Genomic DNA, 20,396 nt, shown 5'->3' on the forward strand with positions numbered 1-20,396 from the left:
TCGGCCAATGGATCAATTCCAATTTGAGTGCTTTTGCAAAGGCTCTTTCTTCAGTCCATGTTCCAGTGGCAGAGCTGAGAAATAAGCCTTTCCATTTTAGTGGGATTGATGATGGCAGTGCTCAAGCCAACATGCAGCTTTCAATTTCATCTGTGGGTCAGCTGCACATGAAAAAGTTTATAAAGGAGCCGGAGATGTATCAATACAATATTGATATTGTGATATGAGGTGTCGACTGGGATTTAAGTTGTCATGATGGACATTGTGAGGATCTTTTTTTAAAGAGGCCACACCACACACCCATCCTTTAGGTTAGGTTTGACATTTTTGTGAAATACAATAAGATCAATGCCACTCTCTTATCTCTTTTCTATGAGCTCAATATGAAGCCGAAGTAGGGATATGATAAGCATAGCTTAGAAAGACTAAAACTGGAGGTAAACAGCTAGCCTGGCTCTGTTTAAAGGTAACAAATTCTGCCTACCATGACCTCTAAAGCTCACAATTTAACACTACTTAATCCGTACAAAAACCGAAGCATGAAAAGTAAAATGAGGGGTGGGGGTTGCCAGTGTATTTCCTGGCTAGAAGCAGTGACTTCTTGGAGTCTTGACATGAGATATTAGGTGTCAGTTTTTGTACCAAAATTAGCACATATATGTAGTTTTTTTTTTTTTGTAAACACAACTAAACACACTAAAACAGGTGATTGACCCTTTTCCCACTGAAGGTCTATCAGTTTGCCTTTCTGTTTTTTGGAAAGCCAACTCATGTCTGTGCAAGACAGCTGAGGGGCATTTTCACATGTGCTGAGCTCTTAGTGCTTTTGTAGCTTCTACTTGAATCCCTGGTTTGTATCCCTGCATCCCTGTTTGTACTTTGATGTATCTGCTTGATTTTACTGTCTGTTTGCTTTCAGCTGATAGGAGTTGTACTAAGTTACTGCTGATGAAAATCCAATATTCCTGATTTTGCTGTTTCATAATAAATCATTGTAGATAACAAAATAACTTTTAATGTGAAGAATTTATCAGAAGACAGTAAATACTTGTCACCAAAGGGGTATTAGTGAGCTTCAGAGGTGTTAAAAGGTGAATTTTGCTACCTTTGAAAAGCTTCATATCTAGCAGACAGATATGAGAGTGGTATTGATATTTTCCTTTTCTCATCTAACTAAGGAACAAACTAACAAAAAAGTCCAGTTATCACATTATCACTAGTGAGGTACATTCAAATATATTGTCTGATTTTATCAATGTTACCCAGCTCAGTTGAAGTTATAACTGTTGCTATGGTTATTTGTATTAGTGGTACACTAGGGTTAGCTGGTTATATCTAGATATGATCACAAGACTTTAAGGTTCATTCTCTCTCTGAAAGACTTCCTCACTTTGCTCCTCGGTGCAGGAACTGGACCAGGACCGTAACTTGGTCTGATGAAGCCATGTTCACCTGTGGCTTCGGTGCTCTGGTACTCCAACTCCTGGAGAGGAGGAGGAGGCTGACTTTGTGGCTGTATGTCAAGGACACCCAGTGGAGCGTTTTTCCGGCTAAGGCCTCCGGCTCCTCCGGCATTGTTCCGCTGGAGCTGCTGTATGATGGCAGAGAACTTGGCATCCAAAGACGGTCTGCCAGTTTTAGACCTCGCGGCCGGACGTGAAGCGAAAGTACCGGAGTTCTCCTTCTCCTGGGATAAGGGAGGAGGAGGATGATGATGAAGAAGAGCGGGGAGGGGAGGTCTGGCAGGAGGATGGGTGGGAGGAGCATAAGGCTCTCTGTCGGAGGGAGGGGGCGGGGCACGGCGCTTCTTGTTGCCAATGGGTGTAGAGCTGGTGTTGGGGCTTGAACAAGGGGTGCTTTGGGACAGAATACTCTTCTGCACTACCATTGAATGGGAGCCATCAAACAGAGAGGACCAATTAGCCGCTTCCCTCTCCTCTTCATGACCAATAAGAAAGCAGCCATCTGTCTCCTCTATCTTGTTGTGGATCATGTCTGTGATGCTCTCAAACTTGCCAGGTGAATTTATACCTGCAAGTCGAACAAAATGAACAAAGTCAAATCGAGGCAAATGTTAAATTGATGTTTGATGTATTACTGAAATGCAGGGACAATATAATAACATTTCACAAACAACACACATTCCAAAATTCTGATTTGCATGTAAAGGGTTTAATTTACATGCATCACCACTGAAATTAAAACTATTATGTGTGGTTAATAGAATATACTTATTTCATTGAGGTGTTCTATTTGTTTTGTCTATAAATATCTGTATACAAATACAAATCCTATAAAGCAGTCAACATCAAACACTCAGCGAATTATCACCCTCCGTCTAACTCACTTCAGCCACTCGTCCCAATTACTCTACTCACTGAGGTCATTGTAAACAGAGTCAGCCTGCTTGGTGAGGAAGAGTGATGGTTTCCGTGGTGACGCGACCTCGATCTTCATTAGCTGGTTGCAGCAGTGCAGCCACTGGCCTGGTTGTAAACAAGGAGAGGCATGAGAGACACAGATAAAAAGGTTGTACTATCTGTTCTTTCCGAGTTTAGCTAAATACATGTGCAGCCATTTTTCTTGCCCAAACAGACTGATGTGCAAACGCTCCACCTTGTCTTTATATATTCTTAAACACACAGAAGACCTTTTTTAAAAAACATAGAAGCATATTCACGCTCTGTACACACATGTACAATGTGTAACAAACAATTTTTCTATTCATATACACCCTTCTGCTGTATGTTTACACAGTAAACACACTCACTCTGATCATAGAGGTGCTGATGGAGGGCATCCAGCCAGTCCTCCAGCTCATCCCTTGTTTCTGTGGTAAAGGTGATGGTCTGAGATCCCTCTGGTGAAGGGTTGATAATGGACAAACACCTGGATTTCTGACCTGCTGACTCTTTCTCCATCACACGGATCCGGGTGTCCTGCAGAAATGTTATAAATAACTTCTTATCACAAGCTGAAAATGAATTCCACACTAAAACAAATGAGAGCTATATGTGAGGTATTGCACTAAAAAGTACATTGCTGATATTGCAGAAAAAAATAATTCAGCAGCAAAATACAAAAGATGCAGGCAGGACCTCAGTGAGTAATGTGACATTTTGTATTTTTGTTTATTCTGCAAATAGGGAAAACTATGACTTAAGAGTAAATCGATAATAATGAATGTGATATTTACATTTAATTCCAAATTCCAGTAACCAGACTGTGTCATTAAAACAGATATCAATGTAGTAATAGTAATAAAAGTGACAAGGGTAACAACAAAACCATCAACTCTGTGCAACATTTATTGATCTAATAAGCACATTTACACATTAATAAGTGAATGAGAGTAATTTCTTCCAAAACTGTGTGTATTTCCTGTCATAACGTGCCTGTCATTTTTTAAAAACAAGCTCAACAGAACAATGGAGCATGAAATGCAAATGAGAATGTGTAATGTTTCAAGGACAATTCACACCAAAATCAAAAATACATATTTTTCTTCCTAACTGCAGTGCTATTTATCCATCTAAACTGATTTGATATGAGAAGCCAAGTTTTGGAAATATTGGTTGTAAAGATTTCTGGCTTCACTTCGACAATGGAAGTAGATTTTTTTGTTTATCAAACTATCAAGCTGTTCATTGTACAGAAGAAAGTGTGCACATACTCATGGGTGAGAGGTTCTTGTTCATAGCAGTGCAGGATTTAAACATTAATGGTATCCTCCTTGGCTGAGATGTAATTTTAGCACCACTGAGCTAGCTAGCATGTGGATATGGCTAAATTCTACTGGATTCTTCATCTGGATTCTCTCTTACCTTGCTGATGGGTATGTTGAGAGTGGGCTGCACTTTGGCATCAATTTCTTCTGGGGTGAAGTAACAGGACAAAAAGCCAGCGCTCAGCACACAGTAAAGACTGCAGCAGCGGTACATCCCCTCCACACTTTGCTGAAAATCACCAGAATGACAAAAAAAACCCAAAAGGAACTTAATTGTTTAACCCAGAAACCAGCTATGGAGCTGATGCCAGCGATATCAGCAGTCAACGCACCTTCTGGCTCAGGTAGCCAGTCATCATGTCCTGTGTCATGCAGGCAGGCTGGGCCACCAACCGGCAGCAGAGGTTGCCATAAAGCGGCAGCCAAGATGACCACTCAGCTGTGAGGATTAAGCACATATGATTATCTTAATAAACTACTGTATGATTTGTATAAAGATGAAGGAACTCATTAAGAATCATTCCAGTCTTGAGGAAAAAGGTAAAACCACATGATTAAACCAACATTCAGTTATAAATGTGCAGTGTTACACATCAAACACACATGGGAGCTTGTGACTATTACATAGCTTTTTGCTATATGAGCATTTCACTAAACAGATTAGTCAACGATACATAGGACCTTATAGAGTTAAAAACTGGATCTGAACATCACCAACACATATCAAACCTTTACCCCTGAAATTAGAGATGGGTAACAAAAACCTGCCTGAGCACCCACTTTCTTATCCATTTAATCACTCATGTTAAGGAAGAAAAGCCAAACTTCAATCATAGGTTATTTTGTTTCATTTTAGCTTTCTTTTTGTCAAAATATTGTATCATTACCACAGTACTGAATCAAATGAGGAGATAAAAAGCATAATCCCCTTTATATTCCCAGATATTAAATTTCTGTGCCTTTGCTTCTTACCGTCTTGGAGGACGATGAGGGAGTGAGACTGAAAGCTGCCTTCAGCCTCAGGCAGACACAGTGTAGTGTATGCCAGCAGGCTGTACTTGGCTCCACTGGTACAGGTAGATGTGCACACACAGACACACAGGTTAGCATTGTTTCAAGTATACTGCAATGACTTATTTTATTCCTTGGCTTCCCAGGCTTAACCGTAAAACATTTATACTCAACTCTAACCCTGAAAATAAACAATAACACATCAATATACAAAGACTGTAACCCTTTAACCCCAACATGTGCACAGGATTTTCCTTTTTGTAAATTATGTCCTTGTTCAAAGGCCTTAATGATCCAAATGTTTCTCCTCCCACTGAACAGGTGGTGTGTATCACTTACAGATGTTCACTTGAGGGTTTCACTAGATTCTCTAAAAGCTGCAAAGTATGCTTTTCCTCTCTGACACTAAATAAAATACAGGCTAGAACATTTAAAGCATGCACTCTTTTCAATAAAATAGTTAAGTTTATTGGCACAAAAAAATCTATGAATGTCCAAAGGCTAAACATGTCAGTATGCATAACCCCAAATACTGGTTTAACCTTTATTTCAATATTCAATCAGTGTGATGTGTTTACAAACCGCCTTGTAAGCCTGCAGCTACACCCTTTGTTCCAGTAACAAGCAATAATCTAGTTAGTTCCCAACTGCAAAAGCCTTAAATAGAGAGCCAAGAGTCTGTAAAGGGTTTTATGGGATAACACAATACATACAGGGGTATGGGGTTGTACTGCAGAAAGGTGTCGGGGTCTGGAGAGTCCAGCAGAGGGCAGAGCTTCTTCCCAGCTGTCTTTCCAAAGGAATTGCGGAGTTTCTTGGCCAGTTTCTTTGGTGTGTTTACCAAAGTGAGCTCTTCCTCCAGGGCACAGCTCCACAGCTCCACCTTCAGCTCAAACTGAGGAACTGCTTCTTTACTGTCAGAGAAGGCATAAATATTTACAACTAAGAAAAGAAAGCCAAAGATAAATAAATAATATATTTATTGCAAAGCAACTGTCACCAGTACAATCCCTAACAATAATGTGTCTTGAAATTCAAATACATATTCTGCTACTCATATTTAACTAATAAACATATTTCCAACAATATGTTCTTCATATAACTCCACAATATTTTTGCACCACTGTACATCTGCACCAAAAGGGCCTTCCCAAAAGAAAATGCTATTGTTTTAAGTGTATTACACTGCATATTGGACATGTACAATAAAGACTTACAAGATAGTGACTCCCTCAAAGCAGATGTCAGTGACTGATCTGTCTACCACCACCATCTGTGTGTCAAAAACTTCTGAGCCAATCTGCATCAGACAGAACACCGCCACTCGACGAGAGCCTAATAAACAAAGAATGTAAGAATATGTGTTAGTACGAGAATCCACAAAATAACATGAGGCAAAGCTAAACAAAGGGCTAAAATGAAGGACAAACTTACTCCCTCTGTTGTTAAAGTGGTCTGAATCCTTCCAAATCAAAGGAATGCGCAGCCCTACATCAGCAGAGAGGAGGGAAGTTCATTAACAAAGCAACAATCTTACAAGGCCATTTCAAACATGCTCTATATACATTTTGTGAAAATATATAAAGATAATATATCTTATAAAATATTAATTTGACTTATTTTTTTCTGCTGTATATTTTAAGTGGGTGTCAGCCTTATTCTGCACTGACAGTGCTGAACGATACTTGACAAAGGAGAAGGAATCTTACCAGACAATGCAACTGTCCCATTACAGGGCACACGGTCATCTGAAACAGGATCTGAAAATCTGAAATATAAATTTTAATATAACATTTGCTCACAATGTTAATCAACACGTCAGCTTCATTGCAAGAAAACAGCACTTCGAATGCAATGCTAGTGCTACACAAATAATCCAAATATTATTAAAACAGCAGTATGGACAAGTGTGAAATTCAAATCGCAGAAACAAAAAACATGTCTGGGGAACACTGCAGCCCCTACAGTATGTCATTATAAAGCTGTTTTGTCACACATTTTATCAAAACGTTAAGTACAGACCCCAACAAATGTCACATCATTACCATCATTTTGATCATCACGTAACTTTTTGTTGCCATATCATGAAGCCCTGTTTAAAACCATCTTAGTTCCATCTTAAGTCATTTGTTTATTTTTTTCTACTGGCTTAATCTCTTCACTAAAGTCCAGACTTACATTACAATTTGATCTATGACTATATACTGTGATAATGTGCGCTGAAACTAAATGCCAGGTGTGGCACCTCTGCAAACTTCTACAAGATAACTTTTGTACCTGAGATCACAGTGAGCTCCCAATTCCTTACCTCCTGACTGCTCCCATCATGTCCTGTTCCTCTTTCTTCTTCTGCAGCTGTGTCAGATAAGCCTTGATCCTGGCATTGCAGGTCAGCAGGTTCTTGGAGGCGTTAAGAATCTGTTCTCTCTTACTGCAGGCAAGAAGCAGCTTGTAGGCACCCTCCCGCATTCGCATCTCAAAGTCAAGCTTTTCTTGTATGTTTGTGTTCTTTTGGGACAGAACATATAGGGGAGAAAATTATGACCATCGAATCCATGTCAAAACACAGATCAGCAGCTTGCAATGATGTTTTGAATTGTGTTAGTCTGTCAACATACTATAATGAGACCGGAGACAATGATGAGTGCAAGCATGTTGATTTTGCTTAAGTGGATCTAGACTGAAGCCACTTTTGAATATTGTTTTTGGCAAGAAAAAAAATCCCTTCCAGTGTTAAAGGTATTATAGTACTTTGGTGATATCAACAACTAATGGACAGAAATTTTCATATGCACAAACAAGAGCACTAAGATGACCTCTTCCTGTGCAGTGTACTTATCCTTGTGTGCCTCTAATGTTTTTTGGCAAAGACGGAGGATTGATTTGCAGCACAGAATAAAAAGCACTGTCTCTCTGGCAAAGGACAGAACTAAAGCTTTCATATTTCATTGCAAATCACAGACATAAGACAACTGAATATTACAAGGCTCTCTGAAAATGTGATCTTCTAGTGCTACCAAAACAAGGCACCACCACCATTAATGATTAAAAACAATGATACATTGATAATAGATAGACTTGTAAAGGCTTGAGCTGCAACAATTAGTCGATTGAAAATTAATTGCTAACAATTTTGATAATTGATAAATCATTTCAGTCACTTTTCGAATAAAAAATGGTAAACATTTGCTGGTTCTAGCTTCTTAAAGTTAGGGTTTGCTGCTTTTCTTCCGCATTTATGACAGCAAATGAGGAGTCTTTGGGTTTAAGACTGGTGGGTGGAAAAAAGAAGTAATCTGAAGACAGTGGGTTGAGCTTTGGGAAATTATGACAATTTTTTTTGACATTTTAAAGACTAAATGATTAATCATTAATGAAATAATTAGCTGCAGCCCTGCAGAAATCAACTTCTTTTCACTTAAAAGCAACTTTTTGTGTCAGAGTGTGAGGTGAAATGATGTGAAATAATGACCAACATATTGTATATTCTAGATGGGATGAAAATAATGGTGAGTACATGACTTTATGTAGAGCGTACATACAATTTGGATGGTGAAGACACAATATGGAAATGTATGGATGACATACTGCAAAGAAGGGTGGTTCTAACTAACATAGTTCTGTACTAAATGGAGCATGATGATGTCTGATTTGGTCTGAAAATATATTACACTACACTTAATGTATCCTCTGTTTGATACAGGATTTTGGTCTTAGTGGGTTAGAAAAGTAAAGTAAAATTCAGAGGTACATGCACAGTTCTTTTAGGGATGCAAACATCATCATTCTCCATATGACAAACTAAAAATATGCACCTGCAACTTCTTAGAAATCTGTCGTATATACAACAAATTCATGTCCTCTACTATCTGCAGAGTGTCATTCAGAAGACTTGGGCATCGTTTCATGCTTTTGTTCTGAAATGAGATTAGTGTGCGGTGTTAGAGCAAAGAGAAGAACATTATTTCTGCACATGCGTAGCAACATTCATCAACGCATCGGCTCAGCGACTCTGGTTTCAGCGAACTGAATGACATGAAAAGGGGCCACTCCCGTATTGAATAACTGGACCAACGAGCAAGCTTTGTTCCAGGGAGGTGAAAGCCAAGTGTGTTAATGTTTGAGACAGACGTTAGAAAACCAAGACCTAAATTCAACCAGTTAGCATTTATTTGAGGTTGTATGCTAGCGTTAAAACTAAAGAGAAAAGCATTTTAACGTTAGCTTGTTTACGTTAAGATTTGTACTGTTGCACTTTGGACCCAACCCCCCAGCGTTAACTGAATTATCATCATTCAGTGTTGACGGACATCTGTATTTCTTTGCTCATACCTCTGTCTGCAGGAATAATGCACTCTGTCGTATTTTCTTCCGTTTAATCTCCATAGCCACCGCGGAACCGGCCGATAACAACGGCCTGGAGCTCCCGTTTCGCTTGGAAGTTTGAACGTCCCGCGGGTCGTCCATGTTGTCCGTCAATTCGCTGGCAACAACACGAGCAGCGCATTCCTGAGCCAACTTCCAACGCCTCTCCAACGGACAGGGCGGTTTGATTTGTGTTACGTCGTCTGCCGCAATACTGGCATTGTTGTCTAAAGTACATAAGTAATTCCATTCAAAAGATCAATACATCATTAATGCAAATTATTGAACTTTTTATGGAAGTTGAACATGTAATACAGACGAAGAAATATGATGAAATGACTTTAATTTTCAGTACAAACGCAACCGACCTTAAAACAGATAGAAAAAGGGCAAAAGCCGATTAAAAGCAACTGTGGTAAAGTAGCCTACGGTACCCAAACTACAAAATGATACTAAAATGTACAGGGTCGGATGTACAGTTTGAAAATACTTAAGAAACAAGCGCTCCGCCATGCTAACCGGGACTGCCAAAGAATCAAATCGAGTGCTTCACGCCGAAGGGGAGGGAGCGTCATTGCGTCACCGTGCCAGACAAATTACGAGAGTGCGTCGAATTTCGATTTGAATTTTTTGAAAAAATAAATAATAATAATAATATATAAAATATACACTATATAGCCAATGCTGCATGTTATTAATTTTGTAAAATAGTGCTAATAATATTAAAATATATGTTTTCAAAATTACAATCAGCAGCATAAAAGATGTTCAACTCTCACTTTTGTAGCATTATAAATTTCTTTCAATAATCCAATCACTTCCAAGAAACTTAATTTACTGATATACTATATTTCCTTTAATCTCTAAATTGGAATATCGTTTTAAAAGTGATGCCCATTTGATCTGACGAAAACCGCAATGGTAATGCTGTTAATGTTTTTGTTTTGCAACATCCTCATTTTATCGTTTCTTTGGTTGTTTGGTTCCCGGGAACACAAGTTCATTTGAGCTGCGCATCATACAGCAGGCACTGCCTTCGTTTTCAGCATCAAATACAGCATTTCCAGCTGCGCAGCCCAGCTGATGGTTCAGCAACTAAAGACTCTGAAACGTAACCAGTGAGTCCAGGAAACCCGCCCACCCGGTTCTGGGTGCCATGGGCTTCTGGTCGAGTTGGAAGCATCCATGGCTGGAAGTGTAGACGCAGGCGCTGCTGAGGATGAAGTGTGTCAAGTTCGCCAGAGACAACCTGAAAATTCCGGAAATTGCAATATCTGAGTTCAAAATTAAAAGGTAGATTTTTGAAATTCAAAGGAAATGACACGACAGGCATATGTAATCCTCTGAGTCAGTCGGTGCACAATGATGTCAGCGACGTTGCTACCTATAGGGCATTTTCTTTGCACCCTGCTTTATATTTCTGTAGGATCTTTTTTTCACCTGTACAATTTATTCCAAAATTATGAAGTACCATTGCAACTACATATTATTATTGTAGTCCCATCAACCTGATCATTTTAGTTGAAAGCCACATTAACACATATATTTTTGTTGCCTGCTTAAGTGGAAAATCACACCATGACTTTCCTGTTTTCCCGAGTCACACTTACTACAGATTTCCCTAAAAGATCAAACAAAACAAACATGCTATTTAAAAAAAACACTACATTATTGTGCCATTTTGGGTGACAACAATACATCTTTACCAAAGATACATTTACAAGTTATGTTCTCCTCAGCCAGACAGTGTAGCAAGGTACAGGGTATAAGAGTTTTTGCATTTTGTGTTTTTATGGCAAAAAAACATGTATTGATTTCAAATCATATGGCTCAGCATTTTCATAGAAAGAAAGAAAGAAATATCTTTAAAATTTCAACTGTACACACAGTTTTAGAAGCTATATTTACATACTGATGAAGTGTTGATTAATACATTATATATACATATACAATACATTATATATACTTTCATTATTTTCTTCTTTACAAACATCAGTACAAAGTTTTTCTATTTTTAAATAAACTGTTTAATCATTAATATAGTAATAATCTAAATTTCATTTTAAATTGTGTTTGGACTAGGGTTCCAATAGCTTCTCAGGTAAGCGCAGTATTTGCATTTCTGTGTTTATACATACACACACATACATTATACATATACATATGCATATACATATATATAGTTCAATAGATCAATATCAGCTCTCCTCTATAAATAGGCCTATACAATAAAACAAAATAGGCAATAATAAATAATACTAATTTTGAATGCTGTCCTGACTGTCATGTCACTGTTATACATCTCATTCTACACATTAAGAGACGTTGATCTACATTTTTCCTGAATCTGTGGTCACATAATTAACTGTGCATATGTTTGTCTAGATACACAGTCTGTCATTTCAAGGCTTAGGGACACAACTGACTCACAAATCTCTGCACTGTGCTCTCTCTGATTTTACTCTGAAAGTCGTAACCGGAAGTCCTGATTTCCGTCTCCGTCGCTTTGACGCTTCTCTCAGGATGTTGCTCCGCTCACCGCTAGTGCGCAGGGAGCGGCGTTGCATTGCTGAGCAACGGAGGGAGAGAAGGCCGACGCGCAGAGCCAGACTGAGCTGCAGTAACGGCAGGGCTGGGCTCTACACACACACCTTCAACAGCAATACACACCAGAGAGGAAAAGGGTAAGTGAGGAGTGTATTTCACTTTTATTCTACCAACAGAAATATATACAGATTGTGTATGAGTAGACTTTTAGATAGGTGGTCGACCGTTAGTCTCACGTGAAGTTTGCGGCAGAGAAAAAAATAGAGTCGGTTTCTGGTTTTCTGCTGCCCACCTATTGATGTCAATGTGGGTTTTCCATGTTGATATAAAACACTTTGAGGTGGCACAACAATTTTTCGAGCTTCTTACCACAAAACCTAGATTCAAATAGACACATTCTTTAATTTGGTTAATAAACAAGCACATTAAATAGTCCGTTATGTTTATAACGGCTAAACAAACTGGTCTGACACCCAGTTGGCTAACTGTATGGCTACTGTTGTCGGCAGCAGCAGCATGACCAGTCTGCCCAGCTCCGCCTTTGTAAAGCGACACAGATCGCCACTTTGCTGCCTCTGGTAAAGAAAACACCAGCCACATTTGCCCTCTGTACTATTATTATTTGTTATTGGCCTGTTTTTTCTATAAGTTGCATCCTTCTGTAACCGCACGGAGGCTATCGAGACAGGATGCACATCAATGAAGGTCGGTCACAATGGACGCTTTGTGTTTATCTCATTGGAAACACACTAATCTCGGTGTCCTCTTCGAGTCTATTTTTATTGTCTGAAGGGTAGATTATGTGAGTAGGTATTTCACAGTGTTGTGTAGCTGCAGAGTGTTTCCCGATGTCGGACCCCCTCCTCTTCTTCTGTGTGGAGGCTTTGTTTTCGTGGGGCAGATGTAGCTGGCCTACATGCATCCGCTCTCTTTGTGTTGAGTTTGATTTCTGCTGTCATCATCACATAAGATGTAAAACTCTGGGAAATGGCAAAAAATGTGCTATAACTGCGTGACTGCTTTTTATCACCGACAAAAATCGTTAAGATACCTTACTTGCATGTCTTTTACAAACAAAGCTATGAATAATTCCAAATTAATTATTGTTTAATTATCAGGTACTGTTTTGAATGGATGAAGGCCAAATGCTAGAGGCAAATGCATGAAAAATAACCTACCACAGTTAACCAGCTGTGCAAAACATTTGAAACAGGGACTTATATTCATAACAGCAGCATAACAGCACCTGATTGTTGGTCTTGATAACTTTCCATAATTGCATCTAATGGGATCAAAGGTATCAGAAGACCCCTTGCACTCCTGCTCCATGTGTAAAATATAGCTGGTTGTTCACATACTGGACTGATGTGTTCTTGGAAAGCTGGGGAGCTATAGACACACACAGTCTTGTTAGTCTCCTCCTCCTCCCTCATCTGTGATAATTCAAATTTTGTGGGTTGAAGCCATAGAATGTGCAGATAATACCATCCAGTCCGGTTTTGCTCCTTTCCTTTCCTTTCCTTTCCTTTCTCTTTTTCACTGCATTTTTCCGCCTCCTTCCTGTTCTCTCCATAAATGTGGCTGCCGGCAGGCGGGTTGGCTCTACAGGCGGTTGCATTTTTAAAAACTGTGTCAGTGTCACAGGACGGAGAGGAAGCAGCAGCAGCAGCAGCAATGTCCTAACTAGACGACAGCTCAGCCTGTTTCAGTACATGCCCATTTACACAGCTAGAGTGCAGATTATAACGTGAAATAGAAATAGTGCAGTCTATTTTTATATTTGTCTAAGTTTTTTTGTGTTGTGCACATTTTCTTTTTCCGAAAAACTGGACACCTCAGCAACATTCAGTTTCCTCAAAGCTGTCAGTGCCGATTGGTCAGTTTGGTCATAAGCTGACTATTAACAGTGAGCAGACAAAATAAAGTGAAATCCTGCTTTTTCCTCCCTGCAACTCGCTGTCTCATCTGTCCTGAATTACTTCAGGCTCAGTATCATAATTCTTGTGATGACCTTGTAGTGAATGAGCAATGTGTACATGTATGGGCTTCCTTCAATATTATGAGCCTATTTTCTGCTCTGGATTATAGCTGGGACAGAGGACTTTGTTGTCCGGTCTGCCTGCAACCATTGTGTATAATAGGAAGTTTAGGAAGTGAGTTCATTTTACTTCAGAGGTCAGGGAGTGTTATTTGTGACTGAAAACAACCTATCATGGAGCTTAATATTCTGATCTATTCCACTCCATTCAAGATGTTTTGAAAAGTGCTTTTGTATCAGGGTGTCTGTGGCTAAAAATAGCTTTGAATCTCAGTTGTGTGATCTGCCAGAGTATAAACGTTAAAAAGGTTATCAGAGTCAGATAGCTTTGCCTGATGAAGCTCCAGCTTGTGTGCAGAGAGAAACATGGGATGTGAATAGAAAAGTCTGTGGTAAGACATGGGGGAGACAGCATAGCAGAGCTGAAAACAAGAAAAAAGCTTGAAGCAATTTATATACAGAATCATCACATCAGCCTCTCCCTTGTTTTGGAACATCAAGGGTGTGCCTGGTTGTCATTTTTTCTACATTTAACTTCTCAAAATGAAAAATTAAACAGAGTGACCTTCACATCTGTTTTGGGGTGTAACATACTCCCCTCTGAGTATCCGGTATTTTGTGCTTCTTTCCACTGCAGATATTGATCTTGTATTTGGGCAGTTTCCATTCCCATCTCTGCCTCTGCCAGACTCTCCCTGATTGTCCTGTTATGCTAACGCTGATGTTTTTTTTCTCCTCCTAAGTGCCAGTGTGGATTTCAGTGTGAGAGAGTACACTATTTTTGTCTGCTGCTGAGGCTATTGCTGTTGGCTGCATGAATGTTGGTGCCATAATCAACGTGGCAGGGTTGGTCAAATACTAATGTTCCTGTTAAAGGGCCACCGGTCAGTCATTATCTGCTCCGCAGGGGCCACAAAGGCACCATCAGAGCAAACCCACTTGACACATTCTGTGCTTTGGCTTCTGTAGGTACATTATACAAAAATTTATTCAAATGACTCGTTGTTTTATTAAAGAATGTTGCAGAGTCAAAATGTATTAACCCTGTATACCTTTTTGTTTGCAGTAATACATAATATCAAGTATTATTTAACAGATCTAAGTTGAAATTGAACTTAGTAAGACAGAAAGATACACAACTTAAAGTTTCTAAAAGTGAATTGTGTTTATATAAAGTTTGTTTTAACAATAATTGACTGGATATATTCTTATGTACCATAAGAATTAAGTGCTGTATTACTGCTTATATTTAAAGCTATATTAGAGGTCCGGTGTGTAAGATTTACATTAGGGCTGCAACTTTTATTTTCCTAGTTGATTAATCTGGTGATTATTTTCTTGATTAATTGATTAGTTGTTTGGTCTGTAAAATGACAGAAAATGGTGAACATTGTCAAAATGATGTCCTTCAAATGTCTAGTTTTTCTGTCTACATAACTGTAATCTAATAAAGGGCTGTCACTAACGATTAATTTCATTATGGATTCATGTACTGACTTTTTTTTTTTTTTTTTTTTAATTAATTGTCTGGCCTACTACATGCCAGAAAATAATATAAATAGAAAAATGCCCATCACGACTTTCTCCAGGCCAAGGTGACATCTTCATCGCTGTTTTTATCAGGCAAATAATCCAATGCCCAAATATATCCAATTTACAATAAGATAAAACAGAAAAAATAGCAAATTTTCAGTTTGCAGAAGCTACTATTGAATGTTTTGAGTTTTGCTTCAAAAATTATTTAAACAATAATATCTTATCAAAATAGTGAACAACTAATGCATTAATCAACTACTTGTTTCAAAGTGTAACATAATATTTATTGTTCTAACATTTTGATGGTTAATTAAAGTTTGCATATTAGTTTGCTACATACAGCATATTCTTCTGCTTTCATGCCCCAGTGAGAAGTCTGCCTCCAGAAATGAGTGTATTTTAGCACATTTTCTGAAAAATGTACTGCACACACACGCTTTGGAGAATTAGTCACATGTGCTGAAAAAGACTTTGCTGCAGGGCGTGTGCTTCATTAATTCTCTTGGATTATTAATAATCTATTTTCTATTATCTCTCTATCAGTGCAAGAGCTTGTTCAGAGTGCTGGTTTTCCCCCTGCAGACTCTACAAGAATAATAACTTTCTCAGACAGTGCTGAAAGGCACACTATGTTTTTTTCTAAATTGCTGTACAGTTGTCAGTATCCGTGAAGTATAAATTTCCATATGTAGGTCTGTAGGTCACGTGGCGCACAGGGGTCGCCAAGCATGTGGTGGATTTGTGTCTTAAGGCCAGGGGTGTGCTGGGTTGTGTATGGTGATAACAATGAAGCAGGCTGGACGGATGCTGGCTAAATGGAGGTGTTTGCTTGTTTGTTCCTCTTGCCAACTGCTCATGTGACGCATGTGGCTGCTTTTCTGCACCATATGGTCTTTTCTGCTGCACGGGACAGGTTTTTTCACCCACATGCCGCATGCACAAGCCACATTAACATACATAAATCCACACTTACACATGCACACTTAATTTTCTGCAGATTTGAGGTGCTGTTCTGACACCATGGTGATTTATTATCTCCCTGTATGGTGCCATTACCCTGTTGTAAGAGATTAATGTTGGTGTAAAGTGTTTATCTGGCTACATAAATCAGAACTATTGTGCATCATTCAATAGTGTAATTATTTTTTCTTTGTTGCATTTTAAAATTTGCTTTAAAAATTTGATATTATAATTTAATACACCTGATCTCATGCCAATAGCAGGATCCAGATTTACTAAAGCATAGTGGGGATATCATGGCTCACTTTAGCCAAATGTTAAGAGGTCTTTATTTCTCATTCAATACATATGACAGTGTTTTTGTTGATGGATAAGTAGTCCATGTCACTGAACAGGAGAAAATATAGCAAATGATGCATTTGATCACTTTGTATGTAGGCCATGTGTATCTGTGTCAAAATGTTTTTGTGTCAAAATGTTTTTCCATTCCAATTTGACTCCACCTATTTGAGCAATGTTTGGAAGCTGAAGGAGCATCCTTGGCTGGGTGATGCGCTGTCAAGCTACATTCAGCCTCAGGTCTCTTAATGAGTCTTTATCTCATAGATTTCAGTCTCCGGTTGTAGCTTTAAGGTTTTCTCTGACAAATTACTGTGCTGAAATAAGGTTAGAGTGACATGACTCAGAAAATGTTTAGACAAGGTTTGTTCAAAGTCAAAGGAGGTTCCTTAAACAGAATATAGCTTGCGAGTGTTTTGCCCTTTGTCGGCTTTCCTTCATTTTTGAGGAGAGGTAAAGTAGGCCAACTTGAGTCAAATGTCAAAAGAAATCAAACATTTTAAGACTGATATCCCTGGAGCAGCCATAGCGTGATCCTTTGTGCTTTCTCAATTTTAGACCAAGAACATTTCATATACTGAAATATTTAACTGCTGTCAAATCAGACTTTTGTAATCGACTAGCTGTTCTGTAGAGCTACTGTGCATTTACTTGGCATGCAAAGTGCAGGGGTTCAATAAGTGCGTTAGTTTTGACGCATACATGTTCATTCTTCACACATATTACTCAAGCACTAAGTTACATGGAAGTGTGGCATGTAAGTATTCATGACAGTACTGTTAGAGTATATTAGTGAAACACAATATAGGCTAACCTGTGTGTGAACTCCCATGAAACCGTAAAGCTCAGAGGTGATGAAGAATGCTGTGTAATAAAGTGTAATAAAAAATGTTTGTAAAACATAAAGTTCCTGACACAAAAAGAAACACAATATAGCTCCTGTAGCTGACAAAATTTTGATTTAAATAGTAGTAAAGGTACATTGTCTAATATTAATGGGGATCACCTGAAATTAAGAGTTGTTGTGTTTTCATTATCTTCCAATGAGTCCTTTATATTGAGTGGGGTTCCTCTTTCACAGAGTCTGCCATGTTCAGCTATAGTAGCCCAGAACAGAAAAACCAAACACTGACTCTAGAGATGGTCTGTTGTGTTGTGTTCACTGTAGTTTCTCCTACACACTTGGAAGGGGAGGTTGGAATGAGATGTGAAGCTCACTGCTAGATGCCACTAAGTCCGACACATTGGTCCTTTAAGTTTCTTGTATATCTTTATCTGCATAAAGGATTTGGTTGCGAAGTGAGAACCAGATCCAGTTGAGAACTGGTTACAAATTGTCCAATCCATTGGAGTCGTATGCCTCAGAGCTTATGAGTTCCTTTTATGATGTCGGCATGTTTTTCCAACATCTGACACAATATTAATGAGGTCAAACTCATGCATCTGTGCTACTGGAAACTTGCAGCAATAAGGAGTCATGGCAGAAAGATGTTTTCATTTTCTGTTTCTACACTGCAGTTAGACTCAGATATAATAAAACAGTTGTGCTGAGGCTGAAAACCTGCGTATACCTACTTTTTTCCACACAGAAAAGTAATGAGGATTCAATGAGGCAGTTGATAAAGAATTGGACAGATCAGCAGAATTGATAGATGCATTGGTATGAATTAAATCGAACCAATTTCCATCCCTAATCACGGAAAAAGCCCAGTCTCTTCTTTTGTCTTAAGTTTAGAGAGGAACAATAGGTTGTGCACCTCCTCTACTGTACACTTTCATGTTTGTAAAACTACAGTAGACTTGGCCACTGGGGACTAAAGAAGCCTTTTGTCTGTCCGTTTGTCTGTCTGTCTGTCCAGAGGTTATTTGCCTGTCTGGTGTTGAATCTGTTGCCTGGTTTATTCTTTACAACCCTCAGGGTCTTGAGGCAGCCCTGCTCCCAAAACACCTCTAGGGCAGCAAGACTGATTGAGTCTCCCTCGTCTCGCCTGTATTGACTTACTGACCTTACATCAGCATTTTCAAGGGAATAGGCTGCTACTGCATTTCTGCTTGCCTTGTCCTTCAGTGTACTTTCCTTTTAATGGTTTTATTTATACCTCCAAGGTGCTGTTTAAGATTACACATACCCTCTTAGCTCTTTTCCATTGTTGCAAAGTTACAATATTGATTAGAATATTTTTGCCAGAATATCAGGCCTTACATAAAGTGTTACAGTAATCCACAAGACTCATGTTTTTAAAAAAAAAAACAAAAAACTTTTTGCTGTGGGATTTTTTGCACTGCACTTCCAAAAAAATCACTTTGTAATGAGTCAGAGTGTCATGTATCATGATATTCTCCTCAGATTTCCTTATTGGTAGAGTTTAATTTAATACAGTTAATACAGCTTTGTCTGTTCAGCCAAGTGGGTTATCACTGCTCAAGCTATTGTGGCTTCTGAGTGCTATTTATATCAGAACAATCAGCTTTTTCTGCTGTTGTAAACATTGAACATGAAAGTTCAGAGCAACAAATGCATAAAAGCCTTTTAATTGAATCACTATTTATCAGTGAGTAGCAAAATATGACATAATATATCCATCTGTCATTACTACTTCTCTTAGAAGCACTGCGCATAGGATGTCACCTAAACATTTTTTTACTTAATGAGTTTTGTAGAGCTAGCATCCACTGTAGCTGCTGCCTGGTTCGTTTTAATGTAGCTGCACTGAGATTACGCTACATTTTTACAATGTAGGCAGACAACCACACCCTTACTAGAGCTAAGTTTGGCTCTCATCATAAGACCATGTGGAAATGTGTGTGACGAGAGTGTGAGTTGCCTCTCTGTGCCTGCCCGTCTCTTTCTTGCTGCTTCTTTCTCTTCTGATGTCTTTCTCACTCCAGTTTGTTTAGCATGTGTGTGTTTGTGTAAATCTGCATGTAGAAGCTACACAGCAGCTGTCAGCGTGTGTGATGTGGTCTGAGTCAGCTATCAGGGTCGCAGTGGTGATGTGACCGTCAGGGAGGTTAGGCAGAAAAAGCAGATGAGCGGTGCTGACGGTTACCCAGCTGTTGCATCATCCTGGGAAACACGCTGGAGCCAGATGCTGTGTGGAGAGCAGCAGCCATATTAACATATTAAGTGATGACAGTAAATAAACTGGCCCTTATTGACATCACTTCCTGTCCTCTTTCAGCCAGTGTCTGTGATTGGCTAGTTAGGAAAGGAGGGAAGAAATTTGAATTGTTGAAAAGACAGAGGACTGCTTTATATAACAATTTGCTGGAGAACAGAAACATAACTGCAAGAGCGATTAGTCACATCCAATAAATCTGATTATCCAATAGAGCTTATTTTAAATGTCAAATGATCTTATTTTATAATAAGTAATAATAATAGCAGTGCTCACATTTATTTGCTTCAGCTTTTCCTCTTTGTTAGTAATTAAGATGATTTTCCTCATGACAATGTGATTTAATTCCAATAAGATGTGAAAGAGCAGTCTCACTGTAGATGACATGCGGTATTTCATTGATGTCAGACAGTTAATCAAATCAACATCAGATCTACTGTGGACTGAAAACATGTGTGAGCTCTGTCCACCACAGGAAGTCCTGTGCATGCTTCCTCTCTCTTTACTGCCATCTTCTCCATACAAAGAATTCACAGTTATCTTGGAATAATCCTGTCCTTTCACTACTTAATTTTCTGTGTGTAAGAGTGTGTGTGTGTGTGTGTGTGTGTGTGTGTGTGTGTGTGTGTGTGTGTGTGTGTGTGTGTGTGTGTGTGAGCATGTGAGAAATAGTACAAGTGCAGGTCTGGGTGTTGGGGAATTCCTGCCAAAACCATGAGGTCACTATTCCTCCTTATTAGCCTCAGCAAGAATT

General features: G+C 38.9%; 2 protein-coding genes across 7 annotated transcripts in view; one reads left to right on the forward strand and one right to left on the reverse strand.

Moving 5' to 3' along the window:
• Positions 1 to 795: 795 nt before the first annotated feature.
• On the reverse strand, positions 796 to 9,269 carry rtkn2 (rhotekin 2). Its single transcript, XM_084735882.1, has 12 exons — positions 9,071 to 9,269; positions 7,047 to 7,246; positions 6,448 to 6,506; positions 6,173 to 6,226; positions 5,956 to 6,073; positions 5,452 to 5,652; positions 4,700 to 4,794; positions 4,060 to 4,166; positions 3,825 to 3,956; positions 2,771 to 2,939; positions 2,379 to 2,486; positions 796 to 2,031 (listed from the first exon to the last, which is right to left on the reverse strand). Exons 1-12 carry the CDS (start codon positions 9,203 to 9,205, stop codon positions 1,346 to 1,348), a joined length of 2,064 nt encoding a protein of 687 aa, XP_084592008.1. The 5' UTR covers positions 9,206 to 9,269; the 3' UTR covers positions 796 to 1,345.
• A 2,380-nt stretch (positions 9,270 to 11,649) lies between these two features.
• Positions 11,650 to 20,396, forward strand: part of cep170aa (centrosomal protein 170Aa) — a 49,763-nt gene continuing 41,016 nt past the window's right edge. For all 6 annotated transcript variants that reach the window (XM_084735664.1, XM_084735668.1, XM_084735665.1 and 3 more), the window contains exon 1: positions 11,650 to 11,787. The gene's annotated coding sequence lies outside the window, so the exon portion shown is untranslated. The remainder of the gene's footprint in view (positions 11,788 to 20,396) is intronic.

The sequence above is a fragment of the Lutjanus erythropterus genome, chromosome 14, assembly GCF_056507025.1.
Source record: "Lutjanus erythropterus isolate fLutEry1 chromosome 14, fLutEry1.hap2, whole genome shotgun sequence".
NCBI classification, from domain to species: Eukaryota; Metazoa; Chordata; class Actinopteri; order Lutjaniformes; family Lutjanidae; genus Lutjanus; species Lutjanus erythropterus.